Genomic DNA, 27,589 nt, shown 5'->3' on the forward strand with positions numbered 1-27,589 from the left:
ATTTTCCAAAGTATGGGAAAAAAAGGCCAGTCAACAGTCAATGAGCAAAGACCAAATAGAGATTGTGCCCTGCAGACAGGGCCCATTACCTGGACCCTAGGGGCAAAAGGCGTTGTTCTTCTACTAAGGCTTTGGCTCTGCATAAGCAAAATTAAACAGCAAAAAAAAAAGAAAAAAGAAAAGAAAAAGAAAATGCAATAAAACCAAAACCCCACAAAACAACAAAAAATCACAACACACTAAATAACAACAGAAGTTTGTAGTTTCAGATGGGCAATTTAGGCCAGTGGCTTCATTCTGCTTTCTAACCTTCCTGTTATAGTTTTGCTTCTCTGCTTTTCTGATTACTTGTCCCTGAGCTTCGCTACTCTGCTCTGCATAGGCCTTTTGTAATTATCAATGCCTTGTGATCATATCTCTCTTTCTGCTCTGGACCTTTTCTCCACCGCTTCACAGCCTGCGTCACAGTGACGTTAAACCCTTGTTATCCCTAAACACAATTTAAAGGCTGCTGCAAAAATATCATACAGACAGCTCTTTAGTGTGTAGTATTACTCATCAGGCACTGCAGATCTAACTAGGCTTTTTCAATAATCAGTTATTTTTGAAACATAAAAAAGTGCTTATTTTTAATTGGCTGACAGTCTGAAAAGTATCAATCTGAGTCAAAAGTTCAATAAAGTAACTGGAATCAGCCATTTTACTCATATACCGAATCACCAAAAGCTAAAAATATGGGACAGTGGTCAAATTTGAAAGGGACAGTTCACAAAAAATCAAATCACATAATTTTCTCTTACCTGCAGTGCTGTTCATCAATCTAGAGTGTTTTGGTTTGAGTTGGCAAGTTTGGAGATATTGGCCATCTCCAATATAATGGAACTAAATGGCATCCGGCTTGTGGTGCTCAAAGCTAAAGGTAGATGCACACTTTCCTCTGCTCTGTAATAAGGTTGGCAGTTGTAGTTTAATAAAAAGAAAACGGTTCCTACATTAAACTGCTCACAGCAAGGTCTGTGGATTATCTTGAAAAACTGGGTCATGGTTTCTGGAAAGAGACGTTGCTGTGGAGTTTTTTGAATACATTTTTGTCGCTTTAAGCACTACAAGCTGAGTGCCATCTAGTTCCATTATATTGGAGAGAAGACAGACATCTCTTTGGCCGATCTCAGCAACTCACACCGAAACAATCTCGACTGCTAACTAGCACTGAAGGTAAGGGGAAAGGTACATATTTTTGATTTGAGGGTGAACTGTCCCTTTAAGACTTTGCAGATAGCAGCCTTCAAACCCAATGTCAGTCAAACTCAAGTATTTGTCATAAATATCATTGTTGTGGGGAAAAACATGTCTTGGAGGTGTTAACCTAGATGCTGAAGCTATTTCCCTGCTGGACCCTAAATTTGAGAGTTGATTTATCTCTTGCTTTAATGCAGCCCTTTACCCGTTTACCCCAGGAGGGTTTTTACACTAGATAATGGACAACACACACAGCAACCTGATCTACAACCCTGTGCTGGGCTGGTAAAAGGCCAGCTGAAGAGGCAGAGGGAGAGAAGCTGTGCCTGGTAGCCCAATGGCTTGAACCAGGATTTAAGATATACTTTGAGATGCATTATAATGCATATTATAAGTATAGTAGTATGTTGAAAAATACAGTCATATGAACTTAATAATCCATCTTCCTCATTCGTTTTAAAAGCAATTTAACAGTTCAGTCCCTCCAGAGGATTTCACATGTAGTCTGTAGGTCAAGCTGAGGTCACTTACTGAGAGCTGTCCTGACAGGTACTGGGGGGCGTCCCTCAGCATGCTGGGACTCATGGGGGACGTGACAGAGATGGATGGGCGATCCATCTTCTGAGACTCAAAAGAACTCGAACCTGACAGGGCAGAGACAACGCAGTCAGACGGTTTCGTAGTCATGTTGGCTTTGGTTTATGGTTTTAGTGACATCAATAGATAAAATGAGAGCGGGAGATGGTAGTAAGGAAGATAGAAAGAGATGGACAAGAAGAGAGACAGAAAGAGGGCAAGAGAGCATGCCATGAGAAAGACAGAAACACAGAGAGGCAGAGTGTCAGAAGCAACTCTTGGACATTCCCTTCACTTGATGTTTCTGGGCTGATTAATAGGATAAAATGGGGTAATGAAATTGGCTAAAGATTTTGACAGGACTCACTTGATTCCAGTTGTGCATGTGTGCTGTCTGGTATCCTTGGAATATCTCTGGAAAAAAAAACAGAGAAAGAGCTTGAGTGTGTGAGACAGGAGAGAGAAAGGGGATGGAAAGGATCAATTTGAGCTAATGCTGACTGCACTGTGCTCTAATGACCGTAAGCACCGCATTAGTCTTTATTCACCCAGCAGCTCCCTCAGCAGCACAATGCAGGTCAGATATAGGAATTGGCAAAGCAAAGGTGCCGCCTTTTTTTTCACAATTTCCCTTTTTTGAAAACAATTGGAGGAGAAAGTAGAGGTGAGGCGGTACGTTCTCATTTTGCTGGGTGGTGTTGTACGGTCCCATACGAGAGCCAAGCCAGCAGAGCCAGAGGGAGAAGGGGACAGATGCTGAATAAACAAGATAGGGCTACTCATTCACAAACACATTCTGTGAGAACACAAGCCATACTCCCTCTCAGGCTACCTAAGTCTCCATTTTATAGAGAACTCAGTTAAAAGTTATTCAGAGTAATGCAGGCAGTGACATGCCTGAATGAGCCATCAGACATAAGAACTGTGATTGCTTTACAGGAAAAAAAAGAGGTGATGTAGAAGTGATGTAGTCACAACCTGATGCATTTTTCACGCTTTAACTGGTTTTAGTTTGGGACACGTAAGTTGTTCATTCATGTCTACTGTAAAGAATTATCTAAAACTAAAATCTTTGTCTTATCTGACTGCCTGAATCACACTTGAAGCTCTTGAAGAATCACATTTAATTTGATTAATAAACTTAGCCCTCTAGCTGACATTTCTTTTTTTCATGATCACAGGAGCCTGAAGGCTCTTCCAGTATTTACATGGCAAGATGCAGGGAGACACTCTGGACTCTCAATGTAGTCCTGACATTACAAAAATAAATGATTTAAACCTTAAATAAACAAAACCAACAAGCTACTCTGTGCCTGCTGTGTTGTTTCAAAAAGAAACCTAAACTTTATTCTGTAATGTATTACTCTTTTTGCCTAACACCTCAGTTACTGTCTTCTAATACCCTTCTGCTCATCATGGCCAGGGGGGTCACCCTGATACTATCGGGCCTCTGTATGGTGTTTTTAAACCGGAGTAGGCTTGTTCCGAGTAAATATTTTGTTCCTTACAATTAATGTACTCTATCAAATTAAAGCTGTATATCTGTCTATTTAATGAAAAAGACAACCATCCTATCTGAAGAACAATGAATTGCCTAACACATGTATATACGTTACACATTAAAACAGGATAGTTGTGGAACTCAAAATGTTAACTGTACTGGTATTAGTCTATACACATCAGATAATTAACATCAAAGGGAAAATAGTCACTTTTGTTGTGGATGTCCAATCAGTGTTGATGGTATATGTAATCGATTGAAGCAATACATTTTTCACTGCATGCAATAATGACAAATGAGAAAGCAGCATTCTCCTGCCTGCAGAGCTGTAATGGTAATGACTACATGTATCAGGATGCATGAGTTTCTGGCACATCATTGGACATCCACATAAAAGGTAGCAAATGTTCCCTTAAACTGTAAAAAAAACAAAAAAAACCCCCCAAAAAACAAAGTATATCAGTATGCAATTCTATATATTGACATAGTCTTCAACTGGCCTGTATACTACAATAGCATAATATACACATTAAAATATAATCCCTGAAATTCAGTTACGGGCTTTGGGTTTTGTTGTCTTGGTCACCCCAAGATTTTCAGTGGCCCCATCTAGCCATAAAAAATGCTAGTAAGAAATTTCTGGTGGTGCCACCAAATAATATCCCACTCCAACTGTCCTATGAGGAGTACAGTATGTGTGACAGTGATTGTGAGCTCTCACCCTATAGGCCGTGAGACCACCAGCTCCACCTGCGGCTCAGGCTTCGATTCTAGAATGATATTGTAAACTTCTTTAAATGTGGCTCCTTGTAAAAGCTTCCCGTTCCACTCCAGCACCTGGTCACCTGCAAAAACAACACAGAAACTGGATGTTATATAGGACGTTTTTAATTCTTATACAAGCATAGAAAATACACATGATTATGCTCCTATAAAGCATGCTAAATACGTCCATATCCATTGAGTTTTTTTATAATGGTTTGTGTGTTTTAATACCTGGTCTGAGGTGTCCAACAGTGTCTGCTAGACTTCCTTTCCTCACTTTAGTGATAAAAGCACAAAGTCTACCAGATTCTGTCATCTTGCCTCCCACCACCTGTAGAAGCAAAAAAGGTGACTGGATTAGCACCATGTGAACTCAGCTTGAATTGTTATGACTGCAGCCTGAATGTTCCATGCTGACTCTTCATGACAAAACTCATGAAGATGCGTCACGTGCGTGGCAGCTTGCAGAAAAAGACAGATTGTTTTCCTTAAAAGTACCCTGTTGATGTCATGGCTTTAGCTTTTGCCTGCAAGGAATGAATCCTCAATGAAAGCATTAAGGAGAGGGTCAATGGCAAAAGTGCATCTCAGTTTTTTAAAAAAATTTCAGGGCAATGGTTTCTTCCCCAGGGACACACTCTGGTGCTGCTCTGTGGTTCTGTAATAGAGCAGGCCCGTGGGCTAGAGCTGTACTGTACAGTCCTGAGCTGCTGTACTCCACTCTGCTCAGCTTACATGGGCATCATACAAATAAAAATCCCTCTTAATGGCAGCTGAATGCCAACATACAAAGGAGCTTAGGGAAGTCTGCTAAATGAAATAGCTTTATGTAACAGGCAGGAGCCAGAGAAGGAGGCTCACAGAGGGAGAGAGAGAGAGAGAGAGAGAGAGAGAGAGAGAGAGATGGACAGTGAGGGTGAGGCTGGCAGCCTGACTGATGGACTGACTGGCTGGACTGCCGAGTTGGCTGGCTGCTGCTGAGCGGACAGAAACGCGCGGAGGCACTGAGCAGACACAAACATGCCATTTCAGGAGGCTCATTCAATCAGTAATGATTTTTCCTTATCCTGCCGCTCTCTGTTCTCTCTCTTCATGGCCCACCATGCTCCTCTGGACTTTGGCTGCTCAGCTCTTTTTTTTCTAAACCAGCGTCCACCACCTACAGATTTATGCAACACCGGAAAGAGAAGGGAAACCAAAGAATCTACCACAACAGAAATGTTTTTTATTCTTTGCCAATGTAGCAACCACACTGCAGTAACTAGCCAACTCAAATGTTTAAAACAGGATTAATACAGCACCAAAATGGAAGAGAAAACACACAGCAGCCATAGAATGTAAATAATTAGGGGACTGTGGTGGTACTTTTAAAAAACATAAACCTTGCCATAACCGTGCAAAACTAATCAAATTTCTATTGTCGATTATCGGGCAACAGTGACAGGTTGTGGACCGACTTGTTTCCTTAAGAGCTGCTGAATGCAGTTCATTAAAAGTAGTTCAATATGAGTGCGTTCAGAAAATTATACAGCTCAATATCAAACACTGCTCATTAATATTCATCAGGAACATAATCAAGTCTTTAATGAATATTAATACTGAGTAGCACTATGATGTGATCAATAATTGGAAGCCAAGGAGAAAATTGGCGAGTCACACAAAAAAAGAAACTACAAATGGGAGAACTCACAGCTGAAAATTAATAAACTGTATGTTAACATAAATGTACAACACCAACACTGCACCTGGCAAATTTCCCCAAAGGTCTTCGGTATGATTTGTTATCAACTAAAATCTATTACAAACATGTATTGTATACTACAAACATGTATTGTATACTTTATGCTAAATATGAATTTTTCAACACACTATGTTGGAAGTATTATGAAAATTGTGCAACAGAAACTTTCATGGTGCAGCATCACAGTGTGTTCAGGATTTTACAGTGTGTGTGTTTGTATCATGCCTTCACACTAACACACACACACACACACACACACACGCACACACACACACAGACGGGTAGACAGAACCATTATAAGCTCACCTTTAGACCAAGCAGAGCTCCTGAGTCTCGAGGCACACTTCCATCTTTCATACGCTTGTTGAGTAAAATACGCCCTATTAGGCGATCCCCATCTTTGGACGGCTGCCACGTCACCGGGTGCTACAAGGTCAGAGCAACAACACACCTATTGTTTAACAACTCATCCACTTGAATTTGATTAGTTTAGACCAAAGCAGACAACTGTCCATAGTGGAAAGGGGGCACAGGGAAAGTATTTATTCACTCAGGGAAGAAAGTTCACACAAACTCGGTTGTCTCATCAATACCATTTAATTTTTTCAGATCGCAACATGCTCAGTTATTTAAATTCTAAAAAATGGAATATCAAATTCATAAGATAATCATGGATCTAACTATTGATGAAAAATAACATCTAACACCCAGTGTTAGGTGTTATTTTCAGAGCTTGTGTGAACCTGCCAGTGTGAGGGTGGAGTGAGCTTCATGCAGCGCCCCATGCAGAGTAAAGCAAGCAGCCCCAACACTCCTCCTCAAACCAGCTCTTCAAGCTGGAGCAGGAAGACCGGAGTCTCACTACACACAAACATACAACCACCATCAAGTGGAGTAGTGAGGGGAAAGCAGACAGCGAAAAGGTGGGAAAAAGGTCATCTATGATACAAGAACAAATGAGGTAGACCATGAGGTGCCAGTTTAAAGATCAAAAAGGATGAAAAACAGACAGCACAAAATAAAGCCATGAGACACAGAGAAGGTGAAATCACAGATGTGCAGTGGAAGGGAAAAAAGAAAAACAAATGTTTTCATTTTTGTGCAAAACAAATCCAGTCTTCCCTGTTTTGTGTGCTTACAATCATTTGGGTTTTGCTATAGAAGTGAGTGGAAAGTTGGGCAGGGGGACAGGTTCTGTCTGGACTGGGTGCTGTGGGGTAGGGCAGCAGAGTGAGAGGGACGGGCCTGAGTAAAGGTGTTCCTACTACACTAAACAGGACCGCTGCAGAGCAAGAACACAACATACGGAGGAGAACGAGCATGCAACTAGGAGAGACCCACATTCCTTGTGTGCCATGACAAACAGAGAGGTTGTGTGTCAATGCTCTTCTTTTACAACTACTGTAAGATGTGTAGTTTCTGTTTGGGGAGCAAAACAGCAAGTACAAGTAGCAAGCAAAGAGGGTGCCCCCAAAAGACTTTTTCAGCAACACCGAGCAAGGTGGAGCCAAAAGGAACCGAAAAACAAAAAGGAACGAAATCGCAAGAGAAATCAATTTATACAACGTCAAATAAAATCCAAAAAATAAGCATCTCACCTATTTACACTGAGTGACAGAGAGCAAACAAAGACTGGATGGGTAGGTCATAAATAATAATAACAAAATGCAGGCTAGATTGTCTCAGTACCTTCTCACTATGGCTATGCTCCTCGTTTAGGGTAGTGCTACTGCACGTATCAACTCCCGAGTCTTTAACCTGCGGTTCACACCATGCCAAGTCCTCTTCAAATGAGTGGCCCCCAAAGCGCACCATTTTCTTTTGCCTCTCAGATAAGGTGTGTGTCGGCTCGGACATAAATGTCTGCTCAATTGTTTTTCTTTTTCCCCTTTGACTGTCCCCTACAGGTGTGGGATAAAAACAGAAAGAAAAACAGAAAAACAACATGCAAAGGTGTAAATAAAACAAAGGAAACATGAAATGACAAAAGACTCTGGGAGAAGGGGGAATGGGGGGGGGGAGAGACAGAGAGAGGGAGAGAGAGGGGTAGGAGGGGAGGGGTCAAGGCAGGGCTCCACATGTCTCACCAAAGACATTGGGGAGGCCTCGCTGCTATGCCAAGACGCATGGTCCCACCAATGGCCATCCAAATCACCTGTAAGGTGGGGGGAAAGGGCGCACACACACGAGAGAGGACAGCGAGAGGGACCAGTGAGGACACCACGGACAACATACAGATAGTAACAGCCAGACAAACACACACATAATACAGTACTAAACATCCAAATATTCATTTATGCACACACACACACACACACACACACACACACTGCTCAAACTCAAAAGTTGGTCATCATGTGCAACTCTAAGATCCCTGTGGAGAAAGAAAGATGCAGCTCAGGTAATAATACATCCAGGATCAATAATGATTTGACCACCTCCACACTGTACAGTAAGGGAAGGATGCAGTGCTGTATTCTCAGCCACAGTAGTCTCACTTTTGGCATTCATGACCACATGTTTTCCCTCTCCTTTCCCTCATCTTCCCTACAGGACAGAGATGAAATCTACTCTACATTCATCTCTACCCTTGTAAAGATGCTGACAACATGCACCAGAGATCAGATTCTCGTATAGGGTTCCCACTGTGGGTGTTGGGATCAGAATTAATTGTGTGACATTGTTTTACAATATTCCAGTTTTTACTGGCTTCTACTGGGTTTCAGTTATTATAAAACATGATGTATTGCTTTACAGTATCAGGGAATACTGCTTTGAATCAAAAGAACTGTTCCAGGAACTCTTTCAGGACATTACTGTAATCCATTAAACAATTTTCTTATGAGTCTAACTCCTCACAACAAATGGAAGATGACTATGGGTGAGGAGTGGGGGCAAGAATCAGCAATATCAGCACAAGAAACAAATAAGTTTTATGGAAAATACGGTCCTCCATTTGAGAATACTTCACCAGTAATGCCACTTTAATGTGGAGCTGTCTGTCAGTCATCTCAAGCACTGACTCATGTGTTTACAGTGGGGCTGGGCGATATTGTGAAAATCAAATAGCATATTTTTGACCATATATCTCAACGTAAATAATGTGTCACACAATGAGATTTATTTAAAAAGATCTTGAATAATGTGGATATAATGGCTAATAAAAGAACAGCTAACCCAGTCTGCTAGGTTCAGAAAATTATATCACTTTACTGTAATGCAGCCTTTAAAAACAGGAAAGGACAAAAAAAACAACACTTACAATATAACAGTATTACAAATCTAAGCAGTCTCATATTACAATATTGATATAGTATTGATATGTTGCCTAGCCCTTACAGTATCTAGAGGTTGTTTTTTATAGCACTATAGTGGAGTTGTGTATCCTCACTTGACACAAAGACCACCACCTTAAAAATAATTAAAAACATCAGGAAATATGTGTAATGAGTAGGAGTATTGCTTTGGCCATCATTTGCACCTAAATTGCATCAAGATTTGGCTGGCTTAAGTCTATTGTCAGGAAACTGTATTACAGTTGTTGATTTCTCCAACATTTTTAACATCTTTAACCATTTAGTTTCATTTTCATTTCCATAGAACAATCTTTTAAAGCTCTTTGCTAGATGCCTAAGTTCAAATTATTTTTGTTTAAACCACGTTAGCATGCTGCTATCTTATCCTGCAGAGGCTGCATCTGTAGCAGGGAGTAGGGCAGATCTCTAATGTGTTTAACTGAGGATTCAGATTGCAGTGCCACACAGCCTTAACTGACCTCAATCTAAAGTGCACCAGGGAGAGCTTTTAAAGATGAGGCTCTGATTACAACTTCTGTAGTAGCACCAGTGGACACACGGTATTTAGAAACACGGGCTCGGCAAGTGGCTCGAAAGATAATATTGAGGTGGTATAGATAGAGGTTTGAGGGATTTATTAAAAAAATTTTTTTCATTTTCCCATCAGTCTAGCTGAAGGGTAAGAGGGGAAATGATGGCAGTTAGACCCATAAGACAGAGAATCAAGACCTTTAACTCCACAGTATCTCTTGCTTCAGATACGATGCTACCGTCAAAACAAACAGCCAAAAAGAGCAAACGCAGATATCTTATGACACAAACAGTAACTTGTTCCAGTGCAGAGCTATGTATTCAAAACCAACCTGTTTTCCCTAGTGGATGCACAGACCAGGGAGATGGAGAGCGCTTTCAATTTGATTAAGAGGCTTAAAAATCCAAGCTAATTAAAAAGAGTAAAAAATATTGAATCTGAAGGTGGTGCTAAGACTCCCACTGGAGAGCAGTATGGAAGTAAGGAGGACTGAAGGTTGAGACTATCCAAAGACTAAGGGAAATCATTTCAGTTGTCAGAGAGATACTGCTGTCTGTCTGACTGCTGAGAAACTGTTTATCTCTTTGTCCTGAGACCTCAGTGGATTTAAAGAAGAGGCAATACACATTTCAATGTTTTTCACTTACACTGGCAAGTCATTTTACAATTCAGTAATAAAGTGAATTATTACATGTCCCAATAAAGTTGCTCTTATTAAAGCATATAACAGTTGAGATGTGTTCATTAAAACAATATGGAAATCCTTTTGTGGTGCTGACAGGTATTCACCAGACCCTGATCTTTCACTTGTACATGTGCTGTTGTTGATATGTGCGCTTGCATAAATGTAGCATGTAGCTGTAGTGAACTTTAGGCCCACAGGCACAGGAAGGTCATCTGAAAACACGGCACTTGTGCAACCCCTGGGCCATATACATCACATTTCACACACTTCACTTCTCCTGCAAAGAGCTGTGGAACCTAATGGATCTATACAGGACAGGCCCTCCTTCAAGCATTATCTGGCTGACGAGTCAATCTCAGGGAAATCAGGGAACTCTGAGGGAAAGGCATAAAAATAGCTTGCATATTCTTCTGGTTGTACAGGAGAAGCAGAGGGGGGCTTGAGATTACAAGGGTAAAGAGGAAGGGATTTTCAATATAGAAAAAAAGCAGCTGCATGGAGGAAGAATTGCTGCGTAAAGATAGTGTCACTGTGAATAAATACAGCCACATCTTCAAGTCTTTGAACACTAGCTGATGCAGAAATACAGACCCTGTTTGATCTTGTTTAAAGGGATAATTCCGTTTTATTACAACTTGGGTTTTAGCTGCATATCTTTGTTCATTGGTATTCATTTTATAAAGATAACCTTGTGGTCACCAAAGTAAGTAACTACCCAACCAACTTCACTGGCAGTCAAAAAAGTGAGCACCTGAAATATTACAAATAATCTCTCATTGCACTTGCCTGACCATCTGAGGTCAGTATCCTGCTCAAGGACACTTCATCAAGTGGATGGGACAAGCTGGGGATTGAACCACCAAGCACCCGCCTGAACCACTGCTGTCTAATTTAGGCTAACAGGAGGTTTGTTTAAAGCCTGTCTGATTGTCTCAGTGCTCATGTTTCTTGCCCCGTCTGATTTCTTTTTGTTCCCATATCTCTGCAACTGATTTTCGCCAAGTGCCATGTGATTATTAGTCATCACAATAATGGTCCAAACTATGAAAATACAACTTTATTTAGGATCCTTTACTAAAGTTATATTGTGTTCCAGTATTTTTTTATTCTACAAAATTGAGACATAGCTCTTAATATTATTTTTGCAATATAGTTTTAGAAGTTGTGTATCTTAGTTTTTATGATGCAGATTTTGATATTACAAATGTTGCGCTTCTCTGGGGTGATGCTGAGAGTAGGGATGTGCACATCAGTCTACTAGTCAATGAAAATGAAAATGTCTCAAGATTTATTTTTTCTAAAGTATATTGCTTGCAATCTATGTCATTTGTTTCTGAGTTGTTGTAACGTTGTTTTGTTGTATAATGTATAATGTTCATAATGCACGGTGCAAAGTCCCGCACATTTCAGCTGCATTTAAAATACAATTTGGTAAAATGTGATGAGCAATTTCAAATGCCTCTTATAATATATAGAATAGTTTTTAGGACAATGTTTCACCTTAAAGATTAATTGTGCTTAGTTTTAAATGTTTTCTGAGTGTATCCTTGCTTTTAGACGGGTTAACTGGTCTAAGTTTCAACTTGTGTTTTAACATCAGATAAATTAGTTGTTAGGAACAGCCCTATATGAAAGTAGTATCATTGACTTTTGCCATTTTTATTGGGTTTTAGCGCAATTATTATTGATGTTAATATCCATATCCATACCAGTCAGAGTAAACACTCTCCAGTGATTTCCACATGTACACTTTTCTTCATCTTCAGAGTTGTGTCGAAGTTGCAAGGTCAGTCTAAGCCAAACAAACAAACCTTCTTCCCTCCTTCCCTCTGCTATCACTATCCATCCATCAGTCTTTGGGAGTGCTAAAACTACTTACTGTACACAGTTATGCACTGTGATAAAACATTATGGATGTCCCCAGACAGGCTTTGCCCTCTGCGGCCTTTTAACCAACAGCTGACAACAGTGATTACCCTCTTTGCCTCCCAGCTGCTATTCTGTCGGCAGCATAAACACCAGAGCCCAGTTTAGCGTGGTAGACACTCTCCATTGAAGTCACTTGCCTAATGTGGCCATGATAGTCCAAACAGCTCAAGGCCTGCGTTTATGATCAGGGAGAGGAAGAAACATATCATGTACATCAGCTTCTGCTGCGATATTTGTATTTATTCGTCTATTTTGGAGCTCTAGCTGGATTAAATTTAGATGCTACACATCTTATCTCAAAGTCGAATCAGTCAGAGTTTCACCTCCACCTGAGCCTGTCCTTCCTCCCATCACACTCCTCCGCCTACCCCAGATCACCCTCAATGTCTGTCAAAAAGAATTTGACTGGGCACCAACATGGAGGTACATCCAGCCTTTCCCCTTTCTTTCCCTGAAACTTTATTAACAGTGGCACACCACAATTGGGCACTGATCCCCAGCGAGGCACTGTGTGGTTTTTCAGGGAGCAGGAAACTCATCACGGCCATAAATTGTGAGCATCAGCAGTCTGCGCCCGGCCCTGCCGTTTCGCCCCGACTCCGAAGCCCAGCAAAGTGCTGATTCAGGGCAAAGGCAGAGCGCAGGCAGTGGCGGAGTTCACCACCAGCAGGCTCTCCATCACTTTGACAGCTCAATAAAAACCAGTGTAAACTATTAATTGGATCATTAATTATTGATGCTGTTTTTACTACAATTCAAGGGGCGAGAGCAGAAAAGAGGCAGGGGTGAAACTGTGTGTATGTTTAAACATAGTCACCATGCTAGGAAGGTGATACAGTGTCATGTTAAAACCTTGGTGAACGCAGATCTTAAAACATCAACTTATACTCTAACATAAAAGGCCAACTTCTACTATTAAGCACAAAACACATTTAAACTACCCATTAAAGGTAAAAAAAATCCGAAGAATATTTTCTAATATCCAGCTTGATAGAACATACAACAAACCCAACAGAGTTACTGAGGTGCAAAAACTGATCCAAGAAGACATTAATGAGGATGTAACTTAGGCTGTCACTACACAATGTCCACCTCTCTGCTGTAGTTAGCCAGCCAGCCTCTCCTTTTCTGTCTGTTCGGCACTATTATGAGACTGCATGTCGGGGGAATCAATAAGGAGGAAAACACAGGCAGAGGACCACTGCGATAAATCAGTCTCCGGTGCTCGCAGGCACAAGCTAGGCCCATTACAGCTGGCACACCCTCTCTCCTCCAGTCTCCTCCTCCCATTGGTCTCCCCACCTTCTTATCCCATCAAACTCTCCTCCTTCCTCGGCGCCCCCTTTGGGTTGTTGGAGATTTGAGGGCATGACATGCACCCTGCTTAGTCTGCTGTTACACACCCATCTCTGGGGCCAGTCAAGCAGAGTGCACAGACCCTAAGATGCTGACAGGCCACATATGGCCAAAAGGTGCTTTCTGCCTTCTTTCTCATTCCTCTTCCATTGTGGCCTCACATTCAATTACAATTAGTGTTCTTTGCTTAGCTTTTTATGCTTTGTCTCACTCCTGATGAGAGTAAACACTCTTTACGGTTGCCAATCAGAGTGCCTGCTTTGCACGTTAATGGTAAAAGCAGGGAAATTTAATCTAATCTAAAAAGTTGATATAAAGTACAATTAGTGCCTTTAAGGGAGCACTGAAAACACCTGCGCAACCTGGTTCAGCTGAAATACATCCATGCCATTTCCACAGTCATGCTAAATTTGTTCCATTTGTAAACTCCATGTACTGCCAAAACTGACTGATCTTTCTTCATGGCTGTTATAATGTCACATGTCCAAATCTGGGGCCCAGAGTTTGGATCCCCTCTCTGCTGTCTGTTATATAATTAAGTCTACTTGAAAGAGTGCAAACAAGGACACTCTGGTTTAAAATAAATGGTTCAGTAGAATTTTCTGAACCATTTATCAGACTCTCTGCATGCACCATATCACAGCAGACTTAATTATGTCATAAATTAATGAAACTGACAATTATAACCAAATGAAGACCAAAGATAGCTCCACATCATCAGCTGTCCGAGAATGTTCTGTAGCTACTGTGGTTTGCTATACTTATTCAGGTCAATAGTTCAGCTCTTTCCTTTGTTTTCTCTCCGTCTCCTACACAGGCTGACCTGTGGAGGAGGCAGACAGAAGCAGACAGAAACAACAGAAACTCTGACCCTCAGAACAGCCTACTTTTCTCCCTATTTCTGTTCCATGGCTACCTGGAAACCTGGAAACTCCCACATCAATAATGTAGCGCTATAGTGCTGGGCTGCTTCCCTTAGTGAGGAGAACAGTTACATAACAGAGCAGACCAACTGAATTCCTCCCCTCTCCTCTAGATTAAACATTTCGACTATGTGGCAGGCGCTTTGGTCTGATGCTACTGACAAAAGCAAACTGCGCTACTGTACTTTTTTCCTTTCAATCTTTTATTCCTCCATTTATCAACTGTGCCTCCTCCTCTCTTTGTGGTTGGTGCTTTAACATCTCTGAAGTAAAGGTCTCCATACTTACAGGTTTGACAACAAAATCAATTTGCAATTACGACAACTGTCATGCAGGTGGAGCAGTCAAGAAGCGAACAGCCTAAACAATTGCTTTCGATGTTGATTCTATGTAAAGTGGCATTTAATTCAGTCACTCTGACTGTCCATTTCTACCTTACTGTGATAGTTAAAAAACAGGACAAGGCAGGCAGAGCCACTATCTAGCATATCACCTCAGTTAGGTACACTGTAGTAAACTGAACCCACAGCATAAAAAAAAATCACATTATTAGTGGAATAAACTGGCAGCTTTAATCTAGAAAAATCAACAGAACAGGCAGTAAAAACACTAAAAGTACTGCTCTGTAAATGGGTCAATAAACAACAAGAGGTGAAGGACTCGAGCAACATGACTTGACTCAAATCAGACTTTCGCCTATTTATTTTTTCGACCCGACTTAGACAGATCACTTTAAATGACTTGACTTTTTAAAACTAAACATTTGCATTTTTCTAAATATTGAGAAGACATGTTTTGTTTTTTAAAACATGATTGAGTGATTTCTAGCACAATAAAGCACTCAAACCAAGTAAATTACAAGGACTCATCAGACCAGCAGAGGCCAACGCACAAGGCAGCAAATAATGGAGGGGGCTAGTCAAAAAATAATAACATTTGAATTTAAGGATTATTTTGCTGTTGACAGTGGTAAGAAGGGAACAGTGGTATACAAAGTCTGCAGCTCAAAATTCAGTGCCACAACCACCACAACATCCACCTTTTTTGAGTTGTATTACCATTTTTCATTTTAGAAAGTGTAAGGACTATTTATTATTTCAGAGGCTCACTCTCCGTTGTTGTGCATAAGGTGTAAGCAGGCTCAACAGTTTTCGCTAACTTTGAAAAAAACTCATCTTTTAACTGTGGTAAGTCAGATTTCACATGACTTGACTTGACACTTGTAGCACAGACTCAACTTGACTTGCTTGATTCTCACCACAGTACCTTGAGATTTAAAGATTAGGATTTAAGTATTTTTTGCGATTAGCACTTATGGAACTTACTCCCACTTCTGACACACCCTAAGAGAAGATATGGCATGACTTCATTATCTTTTCAGTCAGTTTTTGTTGCCTTCCTCACTGGACTGAACCATAATTGTATTATCACTTTGTAATGGGCAACTGTAATAGAAAATACATTATGACAAAGGAGGTAAAATATACTGCTGGAAAACATATAATCAGCCTCTGCTCTTTCATTACCCTTTTTCCTAATAAATTCTATTCATGTACTATAGCACTGCAACTGCTATTAACTCAGCTCACCCTGTTTTACCGGACACCCACACCACAGCCCCTTCCCCATTTCCCTCTGTCTGTCACTTATGTAACACTGTCCATTAGAATGGACTGACCATGTGAACAAGCTGTGGTAGCACCTGACAAAGCGTGCCTTAAGATTACAGCAAACTAAAGACGGCCTTGAGAGCAGCAGCTTTACATTCATTTCAAATCACAGCCACACACATAAACACCCATCCACATTGAAACATATCTGGCTGGCTCATGAGAGCACAAGCATCCTCCTCAAAGGCACGGGAGCTGTTAGAGTAGATTCATAGACAATACACATAAAACGTAATAGTGCTTTGCACAAAGGTATGGCTCATTATTTTCAATTTTTTAGGAATCTTTTACTAAAAAAAGCCAAGATCTAATAAAATAAGCTGAGTTTTAATCCAATGCTATCAAACACATCAAAAGCTGTTTTCTGCAGAAATAATTTACTATTTATCACAGGAAATAGAATTTACAGAGTTGTTTTCATCAGTTTTCTCCATATTCCATATATATATATATATATATAAACATATATATATTTCCATATTTTCTGTCATTGATGTTCTTACTTTTTATTTTTAACAAATTTAAGGTACTTTTCAAAAAATCTAAAAACATATATTCAGTATATATTCAGAGAAAGATTTTTTGTCTTAAAAATAATGAGCCCTACGCATACAAATACACATATAGACAAACAAACGCACAGAGCACATATAGAGACTGTAGACTGGGGAATCTGAAGGTTACATCTGAGTCAACAGCTGCAAGAATCAGTATCAACATGAGACATCAACAATTATTAAATTATAATGAGATGACATCTGTCTTTTTGAACAACAACATTGTCAGTATAATACTACACAGGATAGATTTATAATTACATGAAAAATCATATGCGACATGTGAATTGAGTAATGCTCAATAAAGCTATCTATAAAGAGAGAAAGTAGCGGAGAGAGAAGACAGAGTGAAGTTGGTGGTGTGTGTGGCCCCTACCTTTTTCACTGACTGACTCACTCTCTATCTCCACATCCTCACAGCTGGTGTACTCTGGTGTGGTAGCCAGCTCCTCCTCCGAGCTGCTCAGCGACACCTGCCGCATCTTTCCTCCCTTTTTGGTTTTGTGGGGCTTGGGTGGTGGTGGGCGCACCGACTCCGACTGGTCCGAGCTCAGAGAGTCATTCCTCAACATGCTCTCCATCTTCTCCCTCTTGGTCTTGCGGACAGCTGAACTGGGGTCCAAGTGGTGTTGCTGCCTCCTCATGGGATCACCTCCACCCATGTCCCCTCTCCGCAGGTCCCCAGATCGGTCACCCAGCACAGGGCTACGGTGTGGCGTCGGAGGGCTGTGGTTGGAGGTTCTGTGACCTCCGAGGCCAGGACCCATGGGTCCAGGGGAAGAGCGGTCAACAGAGTAGGAGCGCTGTCCCACCATAGGCGGCCGGCGCTCGGTGAGATGCTGACGAGACAGCCGGATGGGGCCTGGGTCGTCCTGCTCCGTATACGCCAAGGAGACATCACTATGGCGGCGCTCATGCCTCAGGCGGCCCACCTCAGCATGCATCCTCATCTGCTCCTCGTAGGGCTGTGGCTTAACAGGGTAGCGTGCCAGGTTGGGGTCGCTGCGATAGCGTGCCTGGAACTCCTCCTGGCGCTGCCGCTGGAGGTCATACTCACTGGGTCCATCTAGCTCCTGGTCCAGCGGGTATTCCTGGGAGTGCCAGCGTCCCGGGCCCCGCCGGTCCCGGTAGCCCATCCGTGCTGCATCCACGTCTGGGTACATGTGTGGGCCCCGCGGAGCCCGCCGAGGGTCCCCATCCCCATAGTCAGACGGTGATCTGGGCATGCCGCCGTCCGTCGGGGCATACTGTGAGTGGTCACCCCCCTCCCTTTGGTCGTATTTTTGGTTTGGATCCCTGGATGCAGATGGGCTTCGTTTCCTGTAGATCACAGACAGGTGAACAAAAGAGTGGAATTTAGTGGTTGGTCTAAGTTGAACTGGATGGTCTCTAATTCTTTTAACACACAGTACATATGATAGCATTTTTCTGTGCCAGATAAAAGTCCTATCTTTAAAAGAACTGAGGTGTGTGTGCATGTTGATGATTAATTTCATGTTCAATCAGCATATAGTGTGCCTTCCCCTGTGCAGGTGGATATGTAAGGTATCAGTCAGACATTAGCCTTACAGCGCTTCATCACATCTCTGTGCAACCCTGCTGAGGCTGACGCCTTCAGTCTGTGGTCTCTAGCTTCACTTTACTTTGCCCTGCACTGTGTAGGCCTCAGTCCCTTTCAAAACCTGATGAAAGCCTGCTCTGTCTCTGTCACGCACAAATACACAGAAAGAGAGAAATGGAACTAAGTAGCAGGATGCAGCACCACTCCCTTTTCACACTGCAACAGACTCTACATGCTCTGTAACATGGCTGACTAGTACTCCCCTTTTAGCACGCCATGCATGCAAACGGCATGTTGCCTTTGGATTGTACAGAAAATGTGTGCAAGGAAAAACATACTTGTTGTGTTGGCCCAATTAAACAGCATAACATGTAATGCAGCCAGCAGTCTCTAAATAGATGCAAAAAAACAAGTATTTGCATTGGAAAAACATATACTTATGTAGTGAAAATCCAGTTTGATCCTGTTTTGTTAATTTGACTTAGAATGTTGCGCAGCCTTCACACGGACAATGTTGTATCCAATATTTGACTCTTTTAGTGCCATAGGCAATCTTTCATTTTCATTTTGATAGCATCTGATTACTTTGTTGATATAGGTGCTTAAATCATCTTCATTTGCAATGCATTATAAACAACAGGATGACACAAGATTAACAACACAGCCTGTCTGGATATGACCTGTTTGTATTTCCAAATTAATAGTGTGTGTGTGTGTGTGTGTGCGTGTGTGTGTGTGTGCGTGCGTGTGCGTGTGTGTGTGTGTGTGTCTGTGTGTCTATGTGTGTGTGAGTGCAGAGAGATGAGGAACTACACAGTGTACTGAAAGCAATGCACTGATAAATGTTTCAGAGTTTCACAGATTGTATCAGGGTGCACAGTACAGTGGACATGAAGAGATGTAGAGAGACAATAACAATGTGTCTGAGTTCTGTCTGAATTTATGAACCTCAGAGGAAGGTGCTCATTTATTTATTTTGCCACCTTTTTCCTTCTGATGAAAACATCTGTTGCCCAGAACTTAAACTACATTAAAATACACATTCAGTAAAAGTCTGGACTAAAATCACATCATTAAAATCATTTTTGATACATTTTGTTTCAAACATTCTCTGAAATCATTTATCTTGATAAGATCTAGTTGCCATCTTTATTACAAGACTGAAGATGAGTCATATCAGCTGTTTTGGAAATTATGTGAAAACAAGTTCCTAAGATAGATATTTCAAATATAGTTACAGTCAGGAGCCCCATACTCCTAAAATTAGCTATCAATCATTTTATCATTGTCTGACTGTCAGAAAGGAAACCAGCCAGGAAGTGGGTGAAAAGCGTGGAGGAAGCTAACCGTGCATTAATGCATTTATTCTTTTGTTGAGAATCAATTATTCATAAGCCACTTTTCTCCCACATTTCTCCCACTTTTCCTCCAAAATAATAATGACATTTTGGTGAGGAAAAAGCTCTGTGAAGCATTCCTTTAATTTTGTACGTGACAACTCTCCATAAATTTCAAAGGGCTTCATAAATCACTGCTGCCAGCCTTGCTCAGTGGCCAAGGTAAGGACTCCTCACGTGATTGGCTAATTCACTGAACCACAGAGGAGGTTTGGTCGCTGCCCACTGTATCACAGACCAGTCGGGTTAGCTTGACTGTTATAATGAATGTACAGTACAATAGATATAAGCACTGTGGTGAGGCACATCTGGAAAAGATGCATATTGTGTTCTCTGTGTTGAACACTGAATAATCTCACTAAAGTGAAGTGCCAGCTTTAAGGAGAGGCAGAATGATGTATGAGTGCTGTGTATAGTTCACGAACTACTGTACAGTTCAAATATGGGCTGTTAGAGAGACAGAAGTTGAGCAATGGTGCAGTACAAAATGTTCTTTTAAGCATTGCTAGTACGTGACAGTGAGATTGACATAATAGCAGAAAGTACATACTAACACAACTGTTTGGCCAGTTACTAAAAAATCCCCAATACCAGACAGCAAAAAAAATCAGTGCTGTTTTAGATGCCACATTCACACAGATAATTGGCAAATAGTGTATTTTAATACGATAATTTGATCAAATTATTTTGTTTTGTGAGATAATAGCTGGTAATACGATTACTGAGAATTAATATCTTAGCACAGATCTGTGCAGATTTCAGCCAATTAGGATGTCAGTGTTGACCTGTTATGGCTGAACGTGTCAGTAACTCTAGGCAAGAACTAGTAACTGCTGTTGGGACTTGGTCCTTCAGTATTGAAAAACTTTTAATGCAGCAATTCACTCAATAGACAGTAAATAAGTTATTAGATTTGCCAGTGTTAATTCCTGGTAGAAGTAATATTTTTCCAAAGGAATAAATGAAACATGAAGTACTGCTCTCTAAATTTCTGACAGGAAAAACACCATATCTGAAACAATCAAAGAAAATGCCACCACCTACTACATTACTTCATCAACAGCAAATCCAAGATAAAAGATGAACAGTATTAGCCACAAACTGATTGCATGATGAGTGAGTTCTTGCAAATGGAGTGCAAAACAACATCTTAGCACCAAAGATGCAGCGGAAACTCGCACACAACCAAAACAGCACTAATGGATGTGCACTTCAATGAACACATCCTTATTTACAACAAAGACAGAGGAAGACAAAAGGCCATTTGAAGTGTTTGTGATGTAGCGAGCTCACAAAAGTGACCTCGCCTTTCTGCTTCACATCAAAACAAATGCCTCCTATCACCTTAGCACACAAACGCAGTGATTCAGACGTGGCTGGAGAAACACATAAGAGTTGCTGCATTATTCATGACCTGCTCCTGGACACTAACTGAGCAGCGCTTCATTCACAAATCCAAAGTGAAGCGGCAGCAGAAATGATATGCTGGAGTAGGGGACAGGCGCCGTGACTTGGATGGGAGAGAATGTGGAGTGCGGGGGTGGGTGAGGGAGTGTGTGATGAGCATGGGAAACATCTTTTTATAGTGACTTTATGATGATGGAGGGGTGTGTTACGTGTGCACGTGTGTTCACTTGTACATGCCTCTGCGTTTAGCAGTTTGTGTGTGTGTGTGTGTGTGTGTGTGTTTTATGTGTGCTGCGTTGGCTGCCTAAGAAATGCTTCACTTTGGCTCTCAGGATGTCCTCGGGGCTTCAGGCTCATTTCTCCTCTGGGACGTTGTCTTGAAATCCTACACCCTGAACACACACATGCACACAGAACATGCACATAGCAACTACAACAAACATTAACAAACGGTTCTCTGACGAGCTCTAACTCATCTTGACACAAGTATCACATTTCCCTGCTCCCATTTAGCCTTGTATGTCCTTCCTGTCCAAACAGAGAAATGTCTATGGCAGCTAGCAAGTGAGCTAGCAACCACACTCAGCTCCATCAGCATCTGCATCATGATGCTAATGCTGTCGGCCCTAAACCAGCCTTCAGTAAGTACAATAGAGCGGTGGCGCAGCACTAAATTTTGTACTGTGCATTATTCCCCCATTGCTCCAGCTGCCACTGCTACTGTAATAGCCTCTCTGCAGATACCTCTGAGCTCTCCACAGCTCTGCCATAACACACTCTGCTGATCCTAGATTTGCATTCCATCCTCAGTGACACAGACAGAGATAGAGAGGGGAGAAACAAAATGTGAAAAGGGAAAGGGAGGAGATCATCGACATTGAGTGTGAATTAGAAGAAGCATGAAATACAAAAAAGCGGAGAAGATGACAGTTCACTGTGACCCATTGCTAAATATGCAGCTGGTGTGCATGGTGCATTCAGCCAAGCCTGTCAGGCTTCAAGTGTGAAGTGGCAGGATGGGACAGCATGGGATCGTGATGCTGCACAGAAGCCTGGCTGCTGTAACGATTGAGTCACGAACCATACAGTGACGTGCTCCCTCCATCACATTCCCTTATAAAGAAAGAAGCGTGCGTGATGTCACTACAGACGTGGCACTGAGCCGCAGCACAGGGAGCATGGTGTACAGAAAATCGCCCAGCAGTGAATCATCCAAACAGGCCGACAATAGAGAGGCATGTTCACTGTCTGAACGGGACAGTGTAGTACATCTCTGCGGTGGGAATAACAGCAGCCCTCATTACTGCTGTTGCTCTACTCTGAGCTAACTATAGAAATCCTCTGCCGTGACAGTGTGTGAAGCATGGGGCCTCGTTCAGTTGGCGACAAGGACGGTGATGACAATAATATTCAATTCACGGAGGGTGCCAGTGGCCTCACTGTATTACCGTCATAAGGACTTTTATGTCTAACATAGAGAAAAAAAATTCATGCACCTATGACCGATCAATCAATTTTATTTGTCACATGTAATTATATGAGGTGTAATTCCAGTGACATGTAGCACTGGGGTCTAATGGCTGTAATTTCTGATATCTGAGTAAGAAAAAATATCATTGGCTGACATCCAAAGCAAAAAAGTGTACAAAAAACCTCTGTGGTGCAGAGGCATAAACCTTCACACTTGCCCCAAATCAGAAAAGGCACAGAGTGACATCTCTAAGATGCTGTGTAAACATGGTTTCTGTTTTAGCTTTCAGCACAGCCTTATACACCTCCTGTGCTTCTAAATTCCAATATTATAATCATCTTTTTAAAGTACACTCTCCTTATCAAAAGCAGCATAATGTATCAAATCCATGGCTCACAAAAATCATGGGATTACACTATGGCCCCGAAAGATTAAAAAGTGTGACCCTAAAAGATTAGAAGTGACCCGACATGCTCGCCACGATAAAACCTTTATATGCTGTTATTTTTCGCAACAGGACACAAAAACCAATCGGTGAAATTCCCCGATATACTGTGGCGTAATGAGAAGTGTGTCTGTCTGCAGAGAGGTTGTCCCGCTCTGCCTCATCAGATGTGTTCCCGCTCTGACCTACTGACGGGATCTGATCAGAAACATCCACAGCCAGAGCTCCCAGACTGCAAATGGACTAGATTGTCTAACTATGTCTTTCACTCAGTCTGTATGTGTTAATGTGTGTGTAATGCTACTCAACTATGATGAAAGGCCTGAGATCAAACAGGAAGCCCCTGTGGTGGCAAATCATTAACATTTGATGTAGGTTTACGACAAAAAAGGGAGGGTTATCACACACACATTTACACAGAGTGTCTGCAACACACAGGCTTGTGTTGAATTTACTGTATAGTGTTAACACTTTAATAACTAACACTTTAAGACTTTAGCAACACTTTTTCACACATAGTCCAAGACCTCTGTGCTATCCTACTGATGCTCACTACTGGTTAAAATGATACTGGGATCATGTTTATTTGTTGCATTATTCATAAAAAAAAAAAAAAACAAGAAGTAAGTTTTAAAGCATTTGAAAATAACATAACACCCTAGAAATAAAACTAATTATAAACAATTAATAATGGCATACACTGCAGACAAACAAGTTATAGCTGCAGGTTGCATATGTAACAAAAATGTTCTAATAGCTCTGTATTTTGGAAACTGAGAGCAGCTTATCACAGTACAGTATATTCAAAACAAATGCCTGTGATAGGTCAAACAGTTTGCAGGTTTATTGCACCAGAGCAGACACTCTTAATGCAAAGCATTATGACTAAGCATAATTAGTTGTGGAAACCAAAATGGTGATTGTGATTATATGATTAATTCTGCTTCCCTATCTCATTGTGTCTGCCTTTCTTTCCTCTTCCCCTCCTCTCACTGCTGCTGTAATGATAGAGTTAGGGTGCAAAGAGGTTTTAGAAGCAACAGAAATAGAAAGACAGAGAGTGAGAGAGAGAGAGAGAGAAAATGTAGACTTTTCTTGAAAAACTCCATAGCTAGAGAATAAGACAATGTGAGCTTCCATCCCCACACCCATTTGCCTAATAGGTATGTTGATTTTCCATTTAAAACCAAAGAAACAGCACAAGCACAAAGATCAATAATTGAAAGACTGTGAGGAGTGATGAACCCTTAGCTGAAGCTGCTGATTTCATGCTCTCGGCTGCATGTGTAAGCACCTTGACACATGTACACACTGACAAAATAATGAATCTGCTGCTTCCTAATGTTGCTGTGACAATTATCCCTGAGGCAAAATCAGCCACTGCACTGTTGTTAGAAATTAACTGTAGATGTTACAGCAAGGAACGACTGTACTGCACAAAAACCTACTGTACATGCAAGTTGCCTTACATTCCCTTTTATAACTTTTTATAGACACATCAACTGCGAAGTACAATATTTAAACAAAACACAAAATACACGACACACTAGACAAATGTTTGTATTAACTCTAAATGTGAAACCAATAAATAAACCACAATGTGTTATCAAACATTCTACATCCAAACTGTAGTCTAACTGAAGAGATATAATCAGCCTTACTGAAAGTAAATGTCGGATCCTGGGCTGTAGCTCAGTTCAAATCTCTGCCTGGCTGCTCCACGCAAACACATGGCCGTGTGCACAAACTGCTCACAAAAAAAGTCCGGTCCAATTCAAACTACCTAGTGCCAGTGCTGGTTCACAGCCCACAACCAGGCCTTTGTTGTTTTTCCTATCCTCTCTCCACCAGCACTAAAAACTATCCCTGTTTTACTTCTAGAAGGCTATGGATGATCCGCAGACAGCAGCAGTAAATGTAGTCTTAGGGCAGTGCTCTTCGGACTGAGTGTGTGACACCAGCTCTGTCTGCTCTGCCTCTGCTGCCGCCGAAGAAACATGTTAAATAAGAAAGCCAAAAGCAATCAAGGTGAAAATGCAACGCTGCCCCCATGGGGATTGTGCCACCTCTACTTTGCGGATAATGGAGAGAAGTCAAATGAGAACAAATGAGTGGCGCCGTGTTGCAGAGCTCTCCTCTTAGAGGGAATCTGGCCCTCTAATGATAACAATACATCCTGGAATGGTCTCTATTGAAACGAGATAACCAGAAAGAAAGCAAGAGCAGAAGAAAACAAGCTGAATGTGCGCGTCTCAACTGAGAGCAATCAGAGAAGAGGAGACAGGAGGAGGAAAAATGCCTCTAACGGTCCATTTACGGATGCAGCGTCACGCTCCCTTCCAAGACTGACTCAGACCGGTCGCTGTGTCTGTGGGACGCCCCTCGGAGTAAAAGAAGCACATCCAATTCCCCCGTAACCTAGTATAATCAAACAGGGTTAAAATCCTGCAGCAACCCGCCAGTTTAGCTGCAATTCCTAATATCCAAATGATACTGAAGAATCAGCATGACCTGCTTTGTTTCCGACGGTCTGCTGCGCCCACAGTGCCCCGCCACTCTGCTGGATGTGAATAGATGGCACAGTTTATGACCCTGCTGCAAAGGCTTCTGGGGGCCTGAGAGCAAGCTGACTTTTGGGTTTAACGCCATCATCATGTGATCGCAACGATTGGCTGGAGGTCGAGCAGCGTCCCTGTCCAACCCGCCTGCCGCACAGTCCTCTGCCCAAGAAAGGATTACATTCCTTGGTTGATTACTAGCTGACATCTATCACCAATCGCAAGCAGAGCAGGAGGTCTCACCTAATCTCATTCAGCCTGAGGTCTTATGATCCTTAAACTGAACAAATTACATGGTTTATGTATTTTTTTTTAAATCCACAGGCTGGATTTTCAAGCATCAAATCAAATACAGAGGAGGGAGGGATAGAGAGATAGAGAGATTTCACTACCCCATAATTTCTGTGCATTACAAAATGGATCAAAGACTTTTTTCCTAGTCCTGCACCATGATGACGTAGCTGTTTTTCAGTGACCTGGTTTGATAAGTCTACTCGCTGGGTGTATTATGACTGACTGTATCTGGGTGTTGTTAAAGTCTTCCTTCTTCCTCTTTCTCTTTATTGTTCTGCCTAAACACATTTCACGTCTGTCACCGTGTCTCTCCAATCGCTTCCCCTCCATCGTTCTCCCCTTTTGGTCTCAGCCCTCCCATGTGATGCCGTTGAAGATACACTACTGGAGTATGTTGTGTTTGTGATAGCAGTGGTGACAGTTGAGTGACAGGAGTGTGGAATCAGGGTGGGCAGGTGGGCGATCAGATGTTGACACAGCATTTCCCAGGACGGAGGTTAGAAGGAGGGGAAATGGTAAAGGACCTTTGGGTGTGTTTTTGTCACCACAGAGTAAAGAATGGAGCCTGGCTGCAGGGCTTTAGGAAGCTATCAGTGTGCATCTGACTGCCACTCTAAGAGAGAAGAAGACAACTTCAGAGCATCACTGATGACATGGCTTGAAAATTACTCTGGATGGCATTGGTTGAGTTTGAATGCTTGTCAAAGTGCATTGTGTACTGCTGCAGTAATGAATGTTGAGTTTAAATTACGATTGCATTGAACATAAATGCCATATATTGCAAGAGAACAGTTTGCCTTTAACCTCCTGGCATCACTGTGTTTTGAAGTGTCAAAATGCATTCTGTCAAGCTAAACTTGGTTTAATTGTATGTGTTTCCAAAAGTGGAAAAGTCAAACCGTTCTTGTTCTGTGCTGGAATAAAACCTCCCATGGTGCCATGAAATGGTGCTCCCACTTTATTCCTCAAGTACGCCCTGTCCTGCAAAGATTTTGTTCTGTATTTTCACTCCTGCACATCAGATCTACTTAAGAGCTCACACTTGATGCTGACACTGTTCAGGTACATTTGCTTCTACTGCTTCAAGAAGCATGTCAGTGATGTAAATGGATCAGGGCTGTGTGAGAAAAGATGGACCAGAAACTTGCAGGAGAGCAGGTACTTGAGGACTGGATTAGGAATTCAACAGCTCTTCCACCAAGTCTATCCTGCTGTCATATTATGAGCTGTAAGCCAACAGTCTTGTCGTGTCATCTTGTCATGTCTGCTCATGGTAATTATATTAATGTCAAAATAATTTGGCACACACTGACACTTCATGCATCTTTGGGGCAGATTTAATAGCTATCTGATTACAGATGGATTGGACTGATAAAAAAAACGTGGTTAAAGATGCACTCCAGACAGATGTTGAAGAGAAGCATCTGTCTCTATAACATGCATGTAACTTTTACTCCTCCCAACTCTAATTATGTCAATAAGCAATGTGACGAAGGAGCCACTAACTTGCATATGCTCCCTCTGACAATGGAAGAAAACTGAATTTCTCATAAATGCAACAGGGAGTCATTATAACCACAGACTATAGAAATAATGGACAAATAGCCAACTTGACATCAACCATTTGTTTGTGGACTCCCATTTTGAGGCCTGCAGCCTGCCTTTTTTGCCGCCACCCTCTTGGAT

The 27,589-nt window shown here is 41.7% G+C and overlaps 1 protein-coding gene across 9 annotated transcripts in view; it reads right to left on the bottom strand.

The window, feature by feature from the left end:
- rims2a (regulating synaptic membrane exocytosis 2a) overlaps positions 1-27,589 on the bottom strand; it is a 160,418-nt gene that overhangs the window by 63,150 nt on the left and 69,679 nt on the right. For 4 of the 9 annotated variants that reach the window (XM_042490878.1, XM_042490874.1, XM_042490877.1 and 1 more), the window contains 8 exons: positions 17,147-18,090; positions 7,910-7,977; positions 6,129-6,248; positions 4,313-4,412; positions 4,038-4,161; positions 2,183-2,229; positions 1,771-1,883; positions 90-137 (listed from right to left, as the gene is read on the bottom strand). In XM_042490878.1, coding sequence (XP_042346812.1) covers positions 90-137; positions 1,771-1,883; positions 2,183-2,229; positions 4,038-4,161; positions 4,313-4,412; positions 6,129-6,248; positions 7,910-7,977; positions 17,147-18,090 — 1,564 coding nt within the window. Of the gene's footprint in view, positions 1-89; positions 138-1,770; positions 1,884-2,182; positions 2,230-4,037; positions 4,162-4,312; positions 4,413-6,128; positions 6,249-7,511; positions 7,724-7,909; positions 7,978-17,146; positions 18,091-27,589 lie in introns of all 9 variants that reach the window. The other 5 variants (XM_042490880.1, XM_042490879.1, XM_042490883.1 and 2 more) reach the window with 3 other exon arrangements.

Source organism: Plectropomus leopardus, chromosome 7 (genome assembly GCF_008729295.1).
Source record: "Plectropomus leopardus isolate mb chromosome 7, YSFRI_Pleo_2.0, whole genome shotgun sequence".
Lineage (NCBI taxonomy): Eukaryota > Metazoa > Chordata > Actinopteri > Perciformes > Serranidae > Plectropomus > Plectropomus leopardus.